The 23,941-nt window shown below is 34.4% G+C and overlaps 1 protein-coding gene across 7 annotated transcripts in view; it reads left to right on the top strand.

The window, feature by feature from the left end:
- The window catches only part of ASAP1 (ArfGAP with SH3 domain, ankyrin repeat and PH domain 1), a 459,738-nt gene that overhangs the window by 274,900 nt on the left and 160,897 nt on the right, over nucleotides 1-23,941 (top strand). For all 7 annotated transcript variants that reach the window (XM_031947203.1, XM_031947200.1, XM_031947198.1 and 4 more), the window contains one exon: nucleotides 16,483-16,628. In XM_031947203.1, coding sequence (XP_031803063.1) covers nucleotides 16,483-16,628 — 146 coding nt within the window. The remainder of the gene's footprint in view (nucleotides 1-16,482; nucleotides 16,629-23,941) is intronic.

The raw sequence follows: 23,941 nt of genomic DNA, 5'->3' as shown, positions 1-23,941 counted from the left end.
ATATAAATTCAAATGAATGTTTATATGGAAATATATTTGACAGTGCATAGGAGAAAATTATAAAAACCCTTACACATAAGAAACAATTTCAAAATATCTACACAAAAGTAAGCTCTGGAAAGCTATTATCCATAAATTGAATCCCATTGGTAATATTGAACCTAGCTATGGAGGTTTGGGCATTTATTTGAGGCATTTATTATGAGTGAAATCTCTCATTGACATTATAAGATAAAGCCATCATTTTAGACATAGCTAATCATTTACCATTTGAGTTAGGAGAATATGCACCAAGAACAAGTAGAAGATGATTTTAAAGTGATTTAGTTCTTAACTCTTTCATGATCTCATGTGGTTGAAGTCTTGCATCCAAATGTAATTTTACTCACTTTTCTGATACAAAACAAGAGAGTTGATTTAGTTACTCTCTCAGGTCAATTTGAATTTTAAAATCTCAGAAACACAGGATTTCAGAATTTAAATGTAGCCAAAATAATAGATTTTTCTTCTTCATATGTATTTCTTACACAGGAGGCATTTTGGGGGGAGTAAGAAAATTGGGGTGATGGTAGTGCTTATCTTCCTTTCCTAAAAAGACAAGAAAGAAAAGTGCAAAGAATTTTTAGAAGTACAAAATGGGGAGCAAAAGGAAGTTCATGATGGGACACACAGAAGCAGGGTATTGCTAGAATTACTGAATTAAATCAAATATATTAGTAAGTTACCACAAATTTATTAAGTACTTACTATGTACACTAAAGATTACCCCTAAAAAAATAAATAAATAAAGATGAAAATAGGGCATTTACAGGTTCTTTTTCTGTCCTTAGTTTAAGGAAATGCTCACGTTGTCAAGTTTGCAACAATAGAAAGAATGTTTCTTTCATTAAAGAAACATCCCAGCTATTCCATTCTTTACTTGAACTTGAAAAATCTTTTAAATTACAACATCCCTAATAAAGAGTCCTTTGCTTCATAATTCTAGCAAGGAAATCTATTTACTTCCTAAATAGCCCATTCTTTATTTTGGTTAACTAATTGTTTTTTCTTACTCTGATCAATGTAAATGATCCATGACAATTCCAAAAGATTTATAATAAAAGAAAATTCTATCTACTTCTAAATAGAGGAACTGATAAACTGGTGGATGATGCTTTAAGTGCAAATAGAAGTATTTTTCTCTTTATTTTTCTTGCTTCCTCCTAATGTGTCTCATGTGGAAATAGTTTGCATAACTTCAAATGTATAATAAGCACTATATTTCTTCCCTTTTCAATGTGTGGGAAAAGGTTGGAGAGAGAAAAAATTTGGAATTGAAAATAAAAATGGGAAAAAAAAATTTTAATCTTGCCATAATGGTTCCTCACAGCCTAAATTTGCTTCTTTGTAGTTTCTTTTGTTTGTTTTTAGTTTTCCACCAAAACAGATTTATTCCCTATTTTCTTCATAAGAGCACTTTACATTTTTAGCAATAGCTTTTTATTTTCAAAATACATGCAAAGATAGTTTTCATTATTCGCCCTTGCAAAACCTTGTGTTCCAATTTTTTCTCTGTCCCCATAAGGAGGTTAAACATCTGCAATTCTTCTAAACATGTTCCCACATTTATCATGCTACACAAGAAAAGTCCAAACAAAAAGGGGAAAAATGAAAAAGAAAAAAGCAAGCAAACAACAACAAAAAAAAGTTGAAATACTATGTTGTGATCCACATTTAATCCCTATAGTCCTCTTTCTGGATGCAGATGACTTTCTCCATCACAAGTCTATTAGAATTAGCCTGATGGGGCAGCTAGGTGGCCCAGTGGATAGAGCACCAGCCCTGAAGTCAGAAGGATTTGAATTCAAATCTGGTCCCAGACACTTAATACTTCGTAGCTGTGTGACCCTGGGCAAGTCATTTAGTTCCAATTGCCTCAGCAAAAATAAATAAATAAATAAATAAATAAGGCATTTTCCTGAATCATCTCAGCACTTTACATTCTTGAAGACAACAATCTTGGTTCCATTTGCTTCCCTCCCAAGTTTCTCTAAGTTAGAAATCCCAATTTTCTTTAACCTATCTTCATATGATATGACTGCAGTCTTTTATCATCCTTGAATAGTAAGCTGAACCCATTGCTGCTCATGTTTTACAACAAGGGCAAAGTACATTGAAAAAAGATCACCTTCATCCTAGATATTGCATCTCTCAGTATAAGATAATACACCCTAACGACTTCTTTTAGTTTGCTTTTCTTTTAGGATCAGCTCATTTCGATTGTTAGCACTTTCAACAAACAGGCTTTCCATGCTTTTTGTCCTCCACTAGGCCATTGCCTTCCTTTACTTTCATTTTCCGTACATGCCCTTTTAAAATCTAAGGCAAAATAACTTTATCAAAGTTATTAGCATCTCATAGCTTTTCTTTTTTATTGTAATTGGTTTTGTTTACTTCAAAATTTATTTTCTCCCATTTTTTTCCTCCTTTTTTTCCTTTTCCTTTCTTTCCCTTTCTGTTCTTTAAGACTGGGTTTCTCTTTCACGCCCAATCTGGACATCCAACTGACACTCATAGGCTTCTGGTCTTTGTATTGATTGCCACAGGTGTTTTAAACAGCTCCGTTTTTGACCTAGAAAAGTTTATCCCTCTGTAAACAGGCTCACCATATTGCTGACAGCCTTAGGGTGTACACCAGATTAACTTTAGGGCTCCTAACAGCTCAAAATTTAAGGATTCAAGCCTTAGCCTCTTCAGAAAGAAAGGATTACAGGTGTGTACCACTACAATCAGACTCAATTTCATTCTTAAGAGCTTCTAATTCTGGGGTGACATCCCCCACAAAACTTTAAACTATGGGATATACTACCTGTCCTTTCACTGAAATTTTGCAATCAATCTCTTCTCTCCAATTTTAGGATACGTTAGACTGTTTCTAGTTTTCTACATCACAAATTTTAAGTCTCAGTTGTTGCTTCTGGATGAGATACAACCACCTTTCCAAGTTTGCTATAGAGTTGTTAACTTAGAACTACTGGAGAAACCTAGAAGCTCATTTAGTAACTAGATTCTAAAACCCTTTTCATTTTACACCTGAAGAAACCAAGGCCCTAAAAAGTTCCGTTATAGGTTTCTAATAGGTGCTCAAGGTTCCACAGGTAATAAATAGTTCCAGGATTTGAATCTAGATTCTCAGAATAATAGTCATTTAGTTCCTCCCTATTCGTGAGAATCAAATTCAGAAAAGAATTTCCCCTCATTGCTTCTACTTTTAGAAGGTTGAAATTATAATTAATATAAATCAAGAAATGTTAGTTTTGTTGCTTTTTGGTGGAGAGAAAGCTCTAGCATCTGTTTGGATAATTGAAGTTTCTTATCACTCGTATGGTTTTCCAGGTTTGTAATCTGCTCTCTGAACTTTTCAGCAATTTCTTCTTTCTTTAGATAGTCTATTAACAGGGTTTCTTTAACTTTGTCTACTTGCAATCTCTTTTCTCTCTGAGAAATTTTTATGTGATCCCAAATGTATAGGTATATAAAATAGGTATACAAATCAAACATTTAGTTATAATACAGCATAATTTCATGATCCCCACATTCAGTTACATGACCCATATGGGGTCACAATCCACAGTTTAAGAATTTTTGGTCTATAATATGCCCCAATAATAATTATGTCTTTCTGTCTCCATTGATCTTCATCCACATTTTTTTCTACCATTTTCACCTTTCTGGTTTCTCAGTCTCTTAACAGAAACATATCCAAATATACATTATTTTGTCCTCTTTATTAACTCTCCTGTTCATTTTTGAATAAAGCCTGCATTTCTAGAGATGTATTCAAGCTATGAATATAATTACCTATGAGATCAGTTTTTCTTATGTATTAAAATCTCTTGTTCATCCTCTCTTACAGTAGTTTATATAGAAGGTTGTATATATTGGAAGTTGCATATTTTTGTTAGTAGATCATGTTTTAGATTTAATATTATATGAATTCATAGGTGTTTCAACTGAATATCTTCCTACATGGTAACTACTCCATTTTTTCTCCTTCCTTTTCAGTTTAAAGCCTTTTAAATTAGATTTACAAGCCTCAAAAACAATATTCTTTTTAAAAAATACATTATTGATATATGTTGTTTTAAATCAAACACTGTCCAAAGTATTCTTCCTCAATAATTCTTTAAAATTTTATCTTCTATAAGAAAAAAAATTTTTAAAGAGGGGAGAGGGAAACAATTTGTTAAAATTAATGAATTAATTTTTAAAATTGACATTATATGCAGTGGATTTAAAAAAAAAAAATTAGTGTTCCACACCCATAGTTCCTTACCATTTCAAAGAAGTAGAAGCAAGTTGTCTTCTTCTTTCTTTTTTGGGAGGCCCAGCTTAGTAAAATTATAATTTTTTAGCATCCAATTTCAACGATATATATATGATTCTGCTAATTCTTAGCCATCCTGGTGTGGTTATTATAAATAATGCTTTCTCCAGGAAACCTTCCCTGATATTTCTTAGTAAATCATAATTTTCCTCTTAGATCTTATAAAAATAAAACCTAATGCTTATAACATTGTATATTATTATTTGTGTTTGTCTATTATATTCCTTCTAAACTAGGCTCCATAAAGACAGAAGGGTAGATGATAATAGTCATGAGTTGTGTTATGGCAACTTTTATATGTATTGTTGGAACTTTTTTTTCCATTCTATTGTCATGTCTCTATCACTTAACACAGTGCTGTATGTATTGTAGGCACTTAATATTTATTGGATTGAATTTGTATGCTCAGTATATCACCATTTTATTTCCTCTGGTTTGAAGAGTAGGAGTGACCTGATGAAGTTTTTTCTCAGGTTCTATGTGATATACAATTACAACACTATTTATTATGGCTATGTCACCTATTCAGGCAGTGAAATAATCTAAATATCTAATCTGCAGAGATCTGCAAGGATGTAACTGTTAAAGGTAGGGTCTCCAGAAGAATCTTGATTATAAATTAATTTTACATGTGAAACCATAACCTCAGAGGTCAACATTCCTGTGGGGTGAATTTCATGCTTTGTGTTAATATTCTGAATGGAGAATACTTTCTCAGAGTAATAATAGATACATCTCCCAAAAATGAACATTCAGATATCTCTGCAGGCTTGTCAAATAGATATAAAATGTTTTGAATATAATAAATATACCATTTAGTGTTTTAAAAAAGAAACAAAGCTCTTAAGAGATAAAAATAAGCATTAGTGAAGAACCCATAATGGGCCCTGGGCTGAGTAGACTAGATGGAAGGCTCCAGTGAGGCAGCATTTCTCATAAAGACTTTGGTACAGCTGCTTTTTTAAATAAAAGAAACAAGAACAGCATGAGCTTGAAAGTTTATCCTTTTAATGTAGATGAAAAGCTGCTAACTACCAGAAGGAAGCTGGAGGGAGGCAGGATAGGAGCCCTTGCCATTATGTTGGCCAGTAACTCTGGGAGATGGAAAATCACAGCTAAAAATTTCAAGGGAAATAATTAGAGCTTCACAGTAGGGAAAAAGGAAGCTTTTAAAACATTAAAGAGATCAACACTGCAAACAAAGGATTGATAGTGCCATCTGCAAAATGGGAAGATGCAAAGTGTTGCTTAGTTCTTTAGGACTTTGTTTGCAATGTACCTGCTTTATTAAAAATTATTCATTATTTCATATCCAGCTTATAAGAACAATTAATATCTTTTTTAATTGGTGAGCTAGCTAAAGCATACTAAAGTCAATGAAGTTAAGGAGCAAAGCTTCAAGATTAAATGGCTTATTATTTTATTGATAATTTCTTTTACCATGATAATTCAAAATCCTAGAAAAATTTAAAATAAACACAAATTTTGAGAATATATATTTTACATGCCATTACCTACTTCTTCACTAATCCTTCCTCTATATAGTTGCCAAAATTATCTTTATAAAGTACAGATCTGATTATGTGATTTCCTCTACGCCATAATTGTCAATGGCTCCCTCTTGTTTCTGAGACAAAGTACAATCTGATCAGCTTGACATTTAGAGTTCTTTACAATCTAATTCTAGTCTGCATTGTTCTGTTTTCATGCTTTCCATAATTTAGCCAAACTGATCTGCTTGCAATTCCTTAAACTTGGCATTCTATATTCCATATCCATGCTTTTGCATAGGGCGTAACCCTATGTCTGGAATATAATCCTTGTCTTAGAATTCCTTGCCTCCTCCTCTCAGATAAAAATACTACTTAAAATCTTTCCTCATCCCCTCTATTATTGGGACATTTCCTCTTTTTTGCACTCAATCTCTTTTGTATTCTGTCTTTCTCTCTCCCCTCCAGTTATTTGGCATTATACTTTTGTGCATGTTATTTTCTACTGGAGGGACAGAAGCTTTTTTAGGGCCAGAGTTGTTAAAAAAAAATTTTTTTTTATCTTAACTCTTTTTTTTTTTTTTTTTAAATAAAGGAGAGGCTTAAAAAATAAATGTTGGCTTAATTTGCTAATCCAAAGATTTGTTCAGGAGCAAATAAAGGAACCTGGAATCTCTTCCTCTTTCTTCTTTCTTCTTTCCTGTGTCTTCTCTCACTGGAATTTCTTCTGCTCTCTATGGAAATTGCGAGTGAACACTGGCAAATCCAAATGTTCCTTCCCTTTTGGCCCAAGAGTATGTTGAGTGTACCCTTCTGCTGTCGTCTTCAGATTGTTTTATATTCTTTGCTGGATATTTGAGGGACAATCTTCACCAAGAAATGCCTTTTTTTTTTTTTTAAATTGGCCTGCTTTGGGACTTGGGAGTGAACCAGATCCTTGAGGTCATGGGAAGGCTGATCTCCAGATAACTGAGGTTTTACTGTAATGCATCTACTTCAATTTCCCCCAAAATTTCCATTTTATTTCTTTCCAGGAAAAAAAAAAAAAAAGAAAACTTTTCCATAGCTTCAAAGTATGTGTAGAAAAGCTTTATTTTTTAAGTAAACTGTTTTCTACTTCACTTCTTTTTCTATCACCCATTTTTGCAATTCACAAATCTCTAATTTACAAAGATAAAGAATAACTGGCACCTTCCCCTGCCCAGAACATGCATGTGATTTTGCTACTGGCTTGTGTATGACTTTGTATAAGTCAGTAGTCTCAAATTTTCTTATCTATAAAACAAGGAGCTTAATATCTGAAAAATTGTTCAAAAACACCAATAATCAGATGAATGGAATTTTTTTTAAAAATCAGATTTGGCACTTCATATCAAATTCTTTGTTTTAATTGTTGAGTTGTTTTAGGCCTGTCTGTCTCTTTGTTTACCCCTTGAGAGTTTTCTTGGCAAGCATATTGCAGTGTTTTGCCATTGCCTTCTTTAATTCACTTTACAGGTGAGGAATTGAGGCAAACAAGGTTAAATACCTTGCAAAAGGTCCTACAGCTAGTAAGCATTTAAGACCAGATTTGAACTACTGAAGATGAGTCTTCTTGATTCCATACCTGACACTCTATTCCACTGTGCCACTTAGCTGCACAAGTATTAAAAGATAAGAAGATTCAAGGATGGAGTTACTACTGAAAGAAAAAATTTGGAATTATGCAAGAAAAAATGCTAAATTGTTTGTATCCTATAACTCACTACTGGGTTTTATACTCCAATGACTTTAATGAGATTCAAGAATAGACCTGTATGTGTAGAAAAATTCATAACCATGATATTTGTAATGACAAAAAATTAAAAACAAAATATGTTTCTTACAGTTGGCAAATCACCATATAAAATAATAGGATATGAATATAATAAAATATTATTGCAGGGTAAGGAATGGGAAACATAAAGAATTAGAAGAATTTGGAAAATTTTATGAGGTAAAACAATGAGAAAAGGAGAGCTAGAGCAATTTCTTTTTTGAGAAATGACTTTTGCATCAAAACAAAAATTCTGAGTGTTCCAAAAGTATTAATGTAGTTTTAAGCTATTAATATTATTAGTGATTAAAATTGTGCTAAGACTTCAGAGACTCCCTGTGTATTAATATTTTATTTTTAATGAGAGACTTGGACTAGGCGACCACTAAGGGCTCTTCTGGTTCTTAAATAGAACCTAAAAATCTAAAAGGCAAAAAAATGCGATGGGAATAAGGTCTACTTTTAAAAATTATTATTATTATAGTCCTGTTGATAGACTTTGTCTTTTGCATTTATAAGAAAATCCTTTTCTCATAATTATTAAATTATGCTTCCTTTTTATTAATATTAAAACTTCACTCTTTTCCCTTTTGTTAAATAAAAACAATTGGAACACATGTTGGTGCCAGCTTTATAAATACTATTATATCTATTATACTAGTATAATATAATAGATACTAGTATAATATAATAGATATAATGTATATAATATAATAGATACTAGTATAATATAATAGATATATAATATCTAGTATATTTCTATTTCTATAGTGGGTTAATTAAATGGAATTTTAGGGTAACTATCACTGGGAAAGAATAGTAATAACCTCTGGCATTTGTTTATAATTTTTTTCTCCTAAAGAACTTTTACATTTATTATCCCATTTAACTTTCACAGTAACTAATAAGTGAATAGGAAAGATAGTTGCTGTGCCCATTTGTTTTTGTTGTTTTTTTAGAGGCAGTCAGGATTAAGTGACTTGCCTAGGGTCACACAGTAACTAGATTTGAATTCAGTTCCTCCTTACTCCTTACATTGTGCCTCAACCACTAATTCTTTTTTTTTTTAGTTTATTTTTTTAAAATACACATTGTTTTATAAATTATTTTGTGAGAAAAAAAATCAGAGCAAAAGGGAAAAAACCAAGGGATAGATAAAAACAGAAAAAAGAAGTGAACATAGCATGTGTTGATTTACATTCAGTCTCCTTAGTCCTTTTTATGGATGCAGATGACTTTTTCCATCCAAAGTCTTTTGGGATTGCTTTGGATCACTGAACCACTGAGAATAACCATGTCTTTCATAGTTGATCATCGCACATTCTTGCTGTCATTGTGTACAATGTATTCCTGGTTCTGCTTGTTTTGCTCAGCATCAATTCTTGTAAACCTTTCCAGGCCTTTCTAAAATCAGCTTGTTCATCATTCTTTATAGAACAATAATATTCCATTACTTTCATATAAAATAGTTTATTCAGCCATTCCACAATTGATAGATATTTACTCATTTTCCAATTCTTTGCCACCATAAAAAGTACTATAAACATTTTTGCACATGTGGGTCCTTTTCTCTTCTTTATGATTTCCTTGGGATTCAGACAATGGCACTGCAGAGTTTGATAGCCCTTTGGACATAGTTCCAGCTTGCTCTCCAGAATGCACAACCCCGAATTCTCAAGGATATAAAGGGATAAAAAAGATTGAGAATCTCTGCTTTTCATGAGAGCTCTGCAAATTGCCCCACCCTGAATTGCATTACCCAGTGTTTGTTTTGTGCCTGTGTTTGGTATTTACTTACATTATATGTATACCTCCCCTCACCTGGTAAAATCTAAATTCCTTGAGGGCAGAAATTGTTTTGTTTTTGTCTTTATATCATCAATATCCAGCACAGTGTCTCAGCACAATGTCTGACTCGGACTAAATCCTTGCTGATTGATTCCCCGTGTGCATAGGGAAATAGCAGTATTGCTTCAACTGAGTCTGGTTGCTGTAGAGCAGTGGTCCTCAAAGTGTAGTCCAAAGAATTGTTGGGGTCTCTGAAACGCTTTCAAAGGGTCTACAAATTCAAAATTATTTTTTATTTCTAATATAGTAAATAGCTATAAATTTAACCCATGTGAACAAAAACTCTTTGAACAGATCATCGATAGTTTTTTAATAACATGAAGATGAGAACAAAGGTTTGAGAACCACTGCTCTAGACTCACCAGCATCATTATCACTAAAACAATTGAGTCATGGGGTCTCCAAAACCTTGGAGAATTAGTCTTGGAGGAAGGAAGTACAAGTACAGTAGTATTATCTTCCTTTGAGAGATGATGAATGATGATATGAAGGGGGGCAAGTGAACCCTTTGTCATATATTAACTATCATATTATATCATACATCATATTATATATATGATATATCATATTATATCATATATTATTATATTATATCACATTATATGATATATACTAATCATATATTAATACCCTGGGTAAGGTACAATGGAAAAACCCCACTCTAGGGTTAGAGGACATGATTTCATATCTTAGCTAGCTGTTCCTACACATGTGACCTTGAATAAATAATTTTCTAACCTTCATTTTCCTCATCTGTAAAATAGGAAGGTGGTTGAGCTAAATGTCCTTGGGATCTTTTTCTTTTTTTTTTTTTTTTTTTTTTATTTAATAGCCTTTAATTTACAGGATATATATACATGGGTAACTTTACAGCATTAACAATTGCCAAACCTCTTGTTCCAATTTTTCACCTCTTACCCCACCCCCCCCCACCCCCTCCCCTAAATGGCAGGATGACCAGTAGATGTTAAATATATTAAAATATAACTTAGATACACAATAAGTATACATGACCACAACATTATTTTGCTGTACAAAAAGAATCAGACTCTGAATTATTGTACAATTAGCTTGTGAAGGAAATCAAAGATGCAGGTGTGCATAAATATAGGGACTGGGAATTCAATGTAGTGGTTTTTAGTCATCTCCCAGAGTTCTTTTTCTGGGTATAGCTAGTTCAGTTCATTACTGCTCCATTAGAAATGATTTGGTTGATCTCGTTGCTGAGGATGGCCTGATCCATCAGGACTGGTCATCATCTAGTATTGTTGTTGAAGTATATAATGATCTCCTGGTCCTGCTCATTTCACTCAGCATCAGTTCGTGTAAGTCTCTCCAGGCCTTTCTGAAATCATCCTGTTGGTCATTTCTTACAGAACAGTAATATTCCATAATTTTCATATACCACAATTTATTCAGCCATTCTCCAACTGATGGACATCCATTCAGTTTCCAGTTTCTAGCCACTACAAAAAGGGCTGCCACAAACATTCGTGCACATACAGGTCCCTTTCCCTTCTTTATAATCTCTTTGGGATATAATCCCAGTAGTAACACTGCTGGATCAAAGGGTATGCACAGTTTGATAACTTTTTGAGCATAGTTCCAAACTACTCTCCAAAATGGTTGGATTCGTTCACAACTCCACCAACAATGAATCAATGTGGGATCTTTTTCACTGTAGATCCATGACCCTATGAATCCAGGTCAGTTGTCCCTCTTCTGTGAAAGACCGGGTCACCCAGGGCATACAGCACTGACTTAGAGTCATGCAAACTTGAATTTGAATCTTGCCTCAGTCACTTACTAGTTCTTTGACCTCGAACAAATCTAACTTCTCCTTTCCCACCTCAGTTTCTTCATTTATAAAATGGATGTAGCAAGAGCACCTACCTCCCAGACTTGATATAAGGATTGATTGAGATAATAATATGAACAGAGCTTTATAGATCTTACTTAAAGTGCTATGCAATATTTTTATATATATCTTTTTAGATTTTTCAAACTCATTGTATCCTAAACAGAACTCATCTTTCTTCTTCATTCTCACCCCTCATCATCCTTTTAATCCCTCAGAATCTCAATCTAAAAGTCATTCTGGATTCTTCATGATCTCTCACCCCCCACATTCAGTCCATTGCCAGCTGAGACCTGCCAATTTTACCTTTGCAAATAACCCCCTTCTCTCCTCTGGCACCATTACTACTCTATTACAGACCTTTATCATCTCATTCCTGGATTATTTCAAGAACTGCCTGGTGAGTGACTGCTTCAAGTCTCCCCCCACTATAATCCAGTCTCCATTCAGCTATTAAGTGATTTTTCTAAAGGAATGGATGAATCTGGGAGAGGAAGGGTTTCTGGCCACCACCAGAATGGCTTATTTACTTTAGATTATAAGCTCCTTGAGGAGTTTATAAGCTTTTGCATCTTTTTATATCCCTAGTGTTTAGCACAGTACCAGTCATATAGTGGGCCCATAATAAATGTTTATTGATTGATTTATCTGGAAATTATTTATTTTTACCTTCTATTTCTATAATGTGCTAATAACCTTTATAATATCTATCCATTCTATCGCCCATCCATTTATTGATTTAATTTTTCAAATATCTGCCTTTTTTGTATAATAGTTATATGTGTGATAACACATACATACATACATACATACATATACGTACACACACATATGAAAAGAAGTTTCCTATAAAAACATTAGACTGGGAGTCAGAAAATCTCCTCGTTTGTCCTGGTTTTCCTACTTATAGATTGTGTGACCTTAAGAAAGAAATTGACTTGATGTTGTTGAGCCTCAGGTTCTTTACCTATAAAATTCATTATTCACTCTTCATCTGCAGAAGCACTTTGCAAACCTTAAGGCACTATATAAATGTCAGATATCATTGTTATTATTATTATTATTATTATTAGAATGGATACTGTGACTAATTACCTACTTTCAAGGAGTGTTTTGTGACTCAAATATAGTTAGGTAACCATAAAAAGCTAATAATAATATAAGCTATAATATATTATAATATTATATTATCTAATATACTAAATAATATGTAAAAACAAATATGAGCTATAATATATAATATGTATTATATCATATTATAATATAATAAATATTTTAAAACAAGCATGAGCTATAATATATATGATCATATATACTATATTATCTAATATACTAAATATAATAATAAAACAAATATAAGCTATATTATATATGAAATATATAATGTTATAATATAATATCTAATATACTAAATAATATAAAAATAAATATGAGCTATACTAAAGATCTGGGTTTCTCACTTCAGGTAAGGAATTAGACTAAGTAACCATGGGGGCCTTCCAGAACTGGGGTTCTCTTGATTGGAAGGAATAGATTAAGATTTGAAAGACTTATCATCTATTACAGTTGGAAACAGTTGTTTTATTCAGAAAGCTCTGTTTTCACTTGCCCCCTACCAAGAAAAGGGTCTACAGATGACAAAGTATTGGTGGTGACTCCTCATTTTGTCCTTAGATAGGAGGTGTTTTGATGTGTACACTGCCATTTTGACTGATCTGACTTTTTTGTGTTTTTCTGAACCAATTTTCCTAGAGGACTTGATCAGTAATGAGCTAGGGATTTTTTCTTCTTTCTGTTTCAAAATTGCAAACTGAAATGTTGACATTCACTGGAAATGTCATGAATTTTTAATATCATCATTATTATAAGACTACATTAGGTTTGTTTTGTTTTTCCTTGTGTCCTTTATTTAGATTTTTTTTCTTGTCTCCATTGCTGCCTATCTATCATTGTTGGCAAATCACTTCATTGCCTTAAGCCTCAGTTTCCCTCTTTATAAAATAGAGGTAATACTTGCTCACAGGGCTATTATACAGAAAGCACTGTGCAAACATGAAAGCTTTATGTAAACACAAGCTATTATTAATCATTGAATCTTTCCTAGTTCAGAATCTGAGCTGATGCTTTATCAGGCTCACATTGCAGCCTATTAATAGTGTGTTTGAAGTTGTAGGAAGATAAAAATTTTTTCAAATTGGATTTTAGTTATTGCACAGTTAGAAACAAACCAAAAAAAAAAAAAAAAAAGATACCAATCTTAAAAGGGATGATACTTTAGCCACATGCACATAGCCAGAAAAAGAAAATAACTTTTAAAAAATGATCTACTTTGAAAATATTAAGTAGTGACCAACATTGCCATGAAATTTTAAAGTTTAAAAAACATTTTTGTCACAATCCTGTGAGGTGTGTACTGTGTAAGTTTCATTATCCCCATTTTTCAAATGAGAAATTTAATCTCCATGTGATAAAATCACTTAGGATCACACAAATCACAGCATCATAAATTGGTAATTAAAGGAATATTCAGGGTCCTCCAGTTTAAATCTGCTATTCTACAGATGAGGCAACTGAGGTCCACAGAGGATCAGTAGGTTGCCTGAAGTCACACAGGCAGAAATGGGCAGATCCAAGATTCAAACCCCACTTTCTTCTGACCCTAATTTCAGAATTCTTTTCAATTCATTGTACTGTATCCCTGAACAATATATAGGAGATTCCTTTGACACAGTCACTTGAGGAGTCATTAGATTTGGTGAAAGCTCTCTATCACTTCTAAATTAATTCCTCAGAATATGTTTATGTATATATGAATATTGTAGCGTTAATATGCACATATGTATGGATGGATATACACTTGCAGATTATACATGTATATGAGCATATATATTTTTATTTACATTTGTTCTATATTTCTTCCAAATTTTACTCAGCAATTAAGGCGGCAATAATCATAATAATGATACTTAGCACTTGTATAGTACTTTCAAGGATTTCAAAATGCTTTATAAATATCTGATTTTATCCTTACAGCATCTCCAACAAGTAGGAGCTATTATTTTTTCCCCTTTTTCAGAAAAAGTAGACTGGGGCAAACAGTAAATGATTTTCCTAGAATCATGTAACTAGTAAGTGTCTGAGACTTTGTTTGAGCAGAAACAGCACAACTGAAAGACTTTTCTTTGCTTCCAAGCAATCTTCTTTTTTTTTAAGTTATCAAGAGATAGGAAATGTTTACCCTGAATTCTAACTAGTTCATATCTAAGCATGACTTGTTTAGTCAGTTAATAATGTCTGACTCTTTGTGACTCCATTTGGGGTTTTCTTGGTTGGATAGTTGATATATCAACTAGTTGTTGGAGATAGTTGGAGGGGTTTGCCATTTCCTTGTTCAGTTCATTTTACAGATGAGGAAACTCAGGCAAGCAGGGTTAAGTGACTTGTTCAGGGTCATACAGCTTGAAAATGTTTGAGGCTGATTTTGAATTCAGATTCTACTAACTCCAGGCCTACCGCCCTATCAGCACTAGCACTGAATCACCTAGCTGTCTCTAACTTTGATACCTCCCAAATATAGGTATAAAGATAGTAACAATGAAAATCTAGATTCAAACTCCAGTTTTTTAACTCTTTGTCCATTACTGTACTTCTCACCAGACTTTGTTATGATGGAATCCTACTGCATGGATGTGTAAAGCCATTAGACATTTTCTTCTCTTTCCTTTGTTCACCCTATTCTCTTTTCTTGCAATCTTTTACCCTTTTTTTCCTGAGGAGGACATCATAATGCAAAAGGATGTGCATTCACTCTAGGATTGGAGAATCTGGATTCATATCCCACCCCTGACAATACTTGTGTAACTAGATAAACAGATTAACCTATCTGAGTTTTGGTTTCATCATCTGTAAAATGAGAATTGGATTAGATATCTGAGGTTCTTTTCAGTTCTAAGTCTATACTGCTTTGAGGTTCAACCTGTCATGATACCTCCTCCATAATGTCTTCCTTCTTTTTCTTAGCTTCAACTGTTTCATTATTCTTTGAAACCCCTTAAGACTTTATTTTTGTGGACAGGTCACTTCATCTCTGAACTTAAATATTCTCACATGGAAAGAATTCTAATTTAGGAGTAAAAGTACTTAGGTTTAAATACATGACCAAATTTTTAGACCTTTATTTTTCTTATTTGTAAGCTCAAGTTGCTGAGAGTTGATTGACCTTGAGGGACCTTACCAGCTCTGAATACTGTGATTTTGCTCAGGAATGAGTGAGTTCCTAACCATTGGGAGGTTTTCAGGTGAAGTCTGGGTGACTTCTGGTCAGACACATCACAAAAGGGATTCTTATTCAGATAGGGGTTGTAGTAAATGAGGTCCCTACCAATATCCATATTGTAAAATACATGTCATATACAATCACTTTAGCAATCACATAGCCCAGCCCTCTTCCAGAAGGAAGCCCTACTTGCCTAATAAGCAGTCCTCCAATCTTGAATTGAAAACCTCCATTTCTTAAGACAGCCCATTCTACTTCTGTACTGCTCTGATTGTTAGGAAGATTTTCTCAAATCAAGCCTAAATTTGCTTCTTTTCAATTTTTACCCATTTCCTTCATCAATATTGACCACTGCCACATCCCTTCTGAATCTTCATTGACACTCGCTGTTCCCAATTTCTTTCAGCCAGTTCTCATATGGATGGCCCTTCACCACCCTAGTTACATCATGGATGCTTTCCAGGTTAATGATGTCCTTCTGTTCTCAAACTGGCTCTCAAAACTGAATACAATATTCCCAGTGTTTGTTGAGGGGATTAGAGAGGGCTTCTCACTTTCCTGTTTCCAATGATGATTGCCATCTGCAATAAGTGCTTCCATTTTTCTCTCCCTTTTCCAGCTTGCAACTTCATCATGTACATATTCTTCCCCCCAAAGAATGAAATCTCCTTGAAGACAAGTGCTGTTTGACCTTATCTCTTCCCCGGGGTCTATCACTGTGTCTCTTACATAGTAGGTGTTCAATACATCCTTGTTCACTTGTTGCAGGATTGAACTAGTGTCCAAATAATCAGTGCTTTAAATAGTTAATCATGTAAAAAAAATGACATTTTGTCTCTTCTTTTTCAGATCATGTACAGAATGAAGAAAACTATGCACAAATTCTAGATAAATTTGGAAGTAATTTTTTAAGTCGGGATAATCCAGATCTTGGCACTGCTTTTGTAAAGTTTTCCACACTTACTAAGGAACTATCCACCCTGCTGAAAAATCTGGTAAGAAATTTCAGAACTGAAGTTTCTCTTAAAATAGTTTCAACTTGCATATATAAAATAATTACTAATTCCCATGTCTGCCAATGAGAACCATTTAGTAAGTAATCTGGTAAATTGATGGAAAAGTGGCCAGTCAGAGGCACAATCTTTTCATTTGCTCTTTTACACGAGGGTGTCAATTACTAAGGTAGTTTGAATGAATTTTAAAAGATCTACAAATACTGATTTGGGTGACGCAAGGGCTAGAGCACCAGGAGTTGGTGTGACCCTGAGCAAATCACTTAATCTCTGCCTCAGATTCCTCATTTTAAATTGAGTTGTTATGAGGATCAAATGAGATAACATTTGTAAAACACTTAAAACAGTGCCCAACTCATGATAGGATCTATATAAATGTTACTTATTACTAATGTGGAAAGTATGAGTATTCCTGCACAATAAAGAGGATATGTAGTAATCAGTTCATTGTAGGCACTGACTTCCTGAGTGACATTGGACATTCTCGACTAATTTTTTAAAAATATCTCTACTATTTTCTCTTTCTTCTCTTGTTGCTCTCTTATTACTTTTCCTTTTTTTTTTTTAAACAACTTCCTGAGCTTTAGTGTCCTGATCAGTATAATGGAAAAAAGTATACTAGTGTTGCCTGCTTCACAGGACAGATGTGAGGATGAAGAGAAATCCCTTTGTAATTGTAAAAACTACTAAAGATCATCATGATGGGGCTGGGATTTGAGTTAAGATCTGGGTTTTGGTTTTACTTCCTCTATCACTTAATATTTAAATGATTTGGGGTAAACCTTTATGTTACCTGGACCTTAGTTTTCTCATCTCTAGAAGGGATTTGAACTGAAAGACTTTTTAAAAATAGTATTTAATTTTCCCAAATACATGCAAAGATAGTTTTCAATATTCACTTTTGCAAAACCTTGTATTCCAGATTTTTCTCCTTTCTTCTCCCCTCTCCTGTCCCTAAGACAGCAAGCAATCCGATGTAGGTTAAACCCACATGCAATTAGACTAGGAGACTTTTTAGATCCTGTCCTGCTCCAGGTCTATGTCCCTCTGACTCTAAATCACAAAATCTCCAGGTCTCTGTTTCCACATATTTAAAATGAGATGTTGAACTAGATTGCCTTGAAAAACCCAGCTCTAAAAACATTATCTTAATAATATCATGCGAAGTGGGCTCTATTATTGTCCCCATTTGGCTAGAGAGCTGAAGCTGGAATCAGGAAGACCTGAATTAAACCTCAGATATTTATTAGCTTTTTGGTCCTGGACAAGTGACTTAACCTGTCTACTTCCCAGGGTTGTTGTGAGGTTCAAATGAGATAATATTTGAAAAATGTTTAGCCCAGCTCCTGGCACATAGTAGGCACTTTATAAATGCAAGCTGTTTTTGTTGTTAGTTTAGAAAACTGAGGCAAAGAGAATTAAGTGATTTGCCCAGTCTTTTTGACTTCAGGCCAATTATTCTATCACACTATCTAGCTTCATCGTAGTGGTAGTGGTGGTAGTAGTAGTAGTAGTAGTAGTAGTAGTAGTAGTAGTAGTAGTAGTAGAAGAAGAATCATCATCATCATCTAAGGCTATTCATTATTTTATTTTATTCTAAGCTTATAATTCTGACTACATTTAAGTCAACATCCAACTCACTGCAATTGTTTCACATTACATGATGGGACGATTCCAAAATAACATTTAACCAACTGAGACCACACCAGTGTGGGTTCATTCTTCCTAAGGGAGGGATCAGCTGCTCCTTTATCTCAGAATCTTATAAAGCCACGGCCTGCTTCCAATTCTCCAGGGTGTTTTAGTTCAGTATTAAATTTCCCAATGGTGGGGCTTTCAGGTCTTGCTGAAGGGGCTGTGTGCATTCCCCATGAGGTCTCACTGTCTGGAAATTTTCCTTGCTGTCTTAGTCTATATTTTCCTTTCATCTCATCTCTTTTCCTAGCAATATCAGTTATTCTTGATAAACCTGTCTTTCTGAATCAGTTCTCTCTGACGAGAATAGAAATGAGTTGTCACACTGATATAATGCATTGTAATACTATGTACCTTTGTGAATATTTGTAGCATTGGGTATTATGAAAATAGAGTGTCTATAGATATGTGTGTGTATGTAACTCAGTCTTTTAAGAATGAAATAAGGTGTCATGGTGAGAAATAAAATAAGCACAGAGCTTTGAAATTGGGAGCATTGGGTTCCAATGTCAGCCCGGCTGTTGACTGCCTGTGCAAGCCTGAACAAGTGTGATTTATCTCTTGAGCTCCATTTTCCTCACTGATAAAATGAGAGAGTTGGGTAAATGATTGCTAAGGGGCCTTTCAATTCTATGATACTGTTCTGAAAGAGTGAGACCTGTGGTGATGGCAAGAGCAGCTTATATTTCAGGGTGCTTTCTTCACTATCATCCCCACAAAGTAAGTAAAGCAAGTACTGTTTTCCCCATTTTACAGATGAGGAAATAGAGAGTCAGGGTTTTAAGTGACTTGCCCCAAATTACACAATCAGTATCAGAGCCTAGAATCAAACCTTTATCTTATAGTTCCACTTGCTGTATATGGTAATTTCCATACTATTTAAAATTAACTGACCCTTGTCAGTTATGTGATTATTTCAAAATTGTGTTGTAAGGTAGAGTTAGTATTTTTAATTTCTGTGGGTCTTAGTTTCCCCATCTATAAAACCAGGAATATGGACTAGCTAGTCTTTAAGGTTTCTTCTAAGTCCAGATCTTGTGACTAGATTCCTAATTTACTCTGAAGTACAAGAAAATGTTGATTTTCTATAAGCCTTTCTCGCTTAGCTAAAAGTAATCATTGCTTTCATATTATCCCTGCAAGGAGAGTTCAGCACTCTGGGACTTCTGATAGAAAACTGGGTACTTGATTAAGATTATGAGATCTCCCATCTTTAGAGCTGGAATGTACTTCAGAAAGTCATAGAGTCCATTCCCTTCATTTTACAGATGAAAAATTGAGCCTTAGAAAGATTAAGGGACTTCTGGAAGAATACTCAGGTCCATATTTAAATCTAGGTCCTCTGGCTGAACTCTAGTGCTCTTTCCACTATAATGCCCTCAGATACAACAGACAGTTTTTTTTTTAAATTATTATTATAGCTTTTTATTTACAAGTTATATGCATGGGTAATTTTTCAGCATTGATAATTGCAAAACCTTTTGTTCCAGTTTTTCCCCTCCTTCCTCCCATCCCCTCCCCCAATGGCAGGTTGACCAATACATGTTAAATATGTTAAAGTATAAGTTAAATACAATATATGTATACATGTCCATACAGTTATTTTGCTGCACAAGAAGAATTGGACTTTGAAGTAATGTAAAATTAGCCTGTGAAGGAAATCAAAAATACAGGCGGACAAAAATAGAAGGATTGGGAATTCTGTGTAGTGGTTCATAGTCATTTCCCAGAGTTCTTTCGTTGGGTGTAGCTGGTTCAGTTCATTACTGCTCCATTGGAACTGATTTGGTTCATCTCATTGCTGAAGATGGCCCAGTCCATCAGAATTGGTCCTCATATAGTATTGTTGTTGAAGTATATAATGATCTCCTGGTCCTCAACAACCACTTTTATATATTAGACCATGAACTCTTTAAGAATAGTATGTGTGTGGGGGTAGGAAATGGCCTTTCTTCATATACTTAGCACAATACTTAGCATATAGTAGATACTTAATAAATGCTGTTGATTAACTGTTCTAGGTTAAGTAACAGAGGCACCATGCCTTAATGCAAAGTGAATATACTTTGTAGGAAACTTTGGTTTAAAGCTTGTCTCTATTACATACCAGCTGTATGACCTGTGGCAATCACTTCTCCCCTTTTACCTCTAAATGTGAGAGATGGGTGAGATTCCTTGATATGTAAAGAGTGGATAATAAGACCTGCCCAGTCTATATCATGTATGTGTTATATGGTTCAAATGAAATAAAGGTTTTGTTTGCTTTTACAAAGCTTTTTATAAATATGAGCTGCCATCTTTACATGATTCAGCTGGTCTGGTAAACTACTAGAACCAACTCAAAGGTCTCTTGTATACCAGTAAGGTATTTTTTTTTTTAATTAGACTATACTGTCAAAAGAATACCTCATGCTTTCCCTTTCACTCCTAGTCATGAAATTACAGAGATTACTCACATACACAGTCCCACTCTGTGATCGACAACGGAGCTTTTAATTGCTCACTTTCTAATGTGGGCCATTTCTCCTTAAACTCCTCTCCTCTCCCTGTCTTGAGAGCTCACTAGATTAATATTAAACTTAATGCAGATACCCAATTGGCTTAGTTCATTCACCACTACACAGAACAGAGAGCCACCGTTCCTGGCCTCTTGTATTTTAATGTTACTTTGTTCTTGAAAATAATATGTTAAAAGAGAAGTCATGAAAATGTTACTACAAAATGTTTTTTAGCTCACTTGGCTGCCTGAATTATACTATTACTGTCTGTGACCCCACTGAAGCAGCAGGCAAGTGAACTGAGAATTCCATTACTTCGATTTCCAAAACCACAAAATGGGGACAGGAAGGGAATAAATGGTGGCTTGGAATCAATATATTTCAAAGGAAATATATCAAGGAAAACCATCTTAATGCGAATCCCTCTTAACAATTGCTTAATAAAGTAGAAGAGGGAGAGAGAAACCAAGAATACCTCTTTTTAAATAGTGGGAGGTGCCTGGATCCTTTAAAGCATTGCCAGGTTTTTATTGCCTTTCCCTGGTTTCTCCTGCAAGTTGAGCTTTTGGAAGTCTCCTGTAGTTTGCACAAGAACTAAGGTCTTTTTTTTTTTTTTTTAAACGGTTAAAGAGCAGTTATTGCTTCAGAATTGTTGAAGTAAAACAAAGATTTCTCCAGCTGTAGAATATTTCCTGTTTGCAATCTCCGACTATGGAGGTATTGTGGTTAGATTGGTTTATTTCTCCTCCTTCCCCCCTTTAATTTTTCTGGGTTTTTTCCTACCCCCATGACAGATTTCCAGAGGAAAAAAAAAAGTACAACTTTATGAGGTTAGTTTCATATCAAATAGATTTTGACTCCCTTCTTTCTCTCCCCCATTTCTTCCCTCTCTCTTTCTCTCTGTCTCCTTTTCTCTTTCATAATTAAGAGGGGATGGAAGAGCATGGGATCTCTGTGCTATAAATTGGCAACATCCCAGGTATTCCATGTTGTATTATACATGTTTCATCTTCTTACCTGATGTTAAACTCTGGTTGAAAAGATAAAACCTTTGATCTGTCAGATTTCACATCATGCTTTGTCAAGGTTAGCTGCCAATTAGGTTTGGAGAGGGTTTTTGAGATTGGGTCTCCCTATTTCCCCAGACTGGCAGTGTAGCAGCCATTCACGAGCTCAATTGCAGTGCTGATCTGCATGAAACTTTGATCTGCTTCATTTCAGACTTGGACCAATTCACCTCTCAGGCAGCCTGGTGACACAAGGACTTAGTATGCTGGACTTAGTACAGATAGCCACCAGATTAGCTTTAGTTCTACTGCACCTTAAATCTCCTGAGCTCAAAAATTCACCAAGCTAAGCTTCTCCAGGGAACAGGGATTTAGTCATAAATTATCATCCTAGCTACTGATTAATATTAGGGGACACTTCATAATGTGGGGTATAACAGAATAGGTTTGACTTTTTCTAGTAAAGTACTATAGAAATGTAAATTGGGTTGTTGCGGTTATAAGATGAGCATTTGGATCAGTCCTAAATTTTACTATCCCTAGTAATACATCATTTTTCTATTGAAAATAAGAAGTTTCCCTCTTTCTCAGGCTAGAATTTTCATTCCAGTGATTTCCATTGGTCTGAGAAACTACTAAAGCAGATTGATGTTTTTCTGTAATTTACAATTTTAGAGAGTCACCCTGGCCACTGAGAGGTTGTGACTTTACTTTGATCACACAATATTTGTCAGAGAAAAGCCTTCTTAAATCAAAAACTGTCCCTTGTATTTACTACATTGTTATAACAGTGCACTCAGAGTAGTAATTCTTTAACTCTGTGATTTGGTGATATTTGTCTTTTTGCTATTCTTTACACAACTTCATAATTTTCTTTGGTTGCCTCCCATGCCTAAAATGCTCTCCCTCTTTATCTCTGTCCTCTGATTCCCTGGCATCCTTCAAGACTTAGTTTAAATACCACGTTGTATGGAAGGTCTTTCTCAACTCCTACTGCTAATGCCCTCTCCCTGAGATCACCTCCAGTGTACCCCATATTTAACTTGTTGTTTTCATGTTGTATCCTCCATTAGAATGTGAGACTCTTTGAAGGCAGAGATTGTTTTATCAGTAATGGTGCTTTGTTTATTTGTTTGTTTTTTAATTCCTGGTAGTCAACACAGTATTTTGCTCATAGAAAGCATTGCTTATTCTTTGACTTGCTAACTAAAACAAATAACAGCTCCTTCCTAAAAGTATTCTTGGTGCCATTGAGATGACCCTGGACTCCCAGAAGGTACAGCAACAAATTCCTAATTCTAATGGGTCCTTCTAGATTGGATGAGCTTTACATTTTGACATTGACAGACCTTTAAACAGAGGTCTGTCAATGTACTTTATAGCTTTTATCTGAGCATCAGCATAGCTAACTGAGGATATAATTGGTCATTGGGTCATGATTTTTCTTTTAGCTCTAGAAAGTCACAAAGACCACTTACTAAATCATACAGGAGTTACTGTCTACAATAATGGAGATGGAAGACTACCTCAAAGTATAGTAAAGTATATGGCAATGATTAACTCTGTGATAGAGATGTTTAATTAAAGCAGAGAAAATGTGATTTAACATCACTTAGTCTTTGGTATCCTTCTAGTTTAAACTTTGAAAATTGTAGAAGACATCCATGAAAACTAGTAATTAGAGGTTCTGAAAGTTGATCATGATTCATTCAGAGACTGTGAAATGTCAATTAAAGTAGAACCAAAATGTGGGAGTTACAGGAAAGCAGATATCAATTTGATATGAAGAACTTTCAGAGTGATTTTGAAATGAAATGAGCTGCCTAGTGAGTAAAATGTTGAGTTTCTCATCCCTAGAGATATCTGATCCAGGGGCTCTATGATCACCAGTCAGGGATGTTCCATCATCACCCTAGTTTCTCTCACCTCACTTTGACAATAACTATTTCAGAGGCAGCTAGGTGATATAGCGGATAGAGCATTGGTCCTAGTGTCAGAAAGACCTGAACACAAGTCCAGCCTCAAATATTTATTAGCTCTGTGATCTTGAACAACTCCTTAAACCTGTCTGCCTCAGTTTCCTAACTTGTAAAAT

Source organism: Sarcophilus harrisii, chromosome 1 (genome assembly GCF_902635505.1).
Source record: "Sarcophilus harrisii chromosome 1, mSarHar1.11, whole genome shotgun sequence".
NCBI classification, from domain to species: domain Eukaryota; kingdom Metazoa; phylum Chordata; class Mammalia; order Dasyuromorphia; family Dasyuridae; genus Sarcophilus; species Sarcophilus harrisii.
This window is presented reverse-complemented; position numbering and strand designations above follow the sequence as displayed.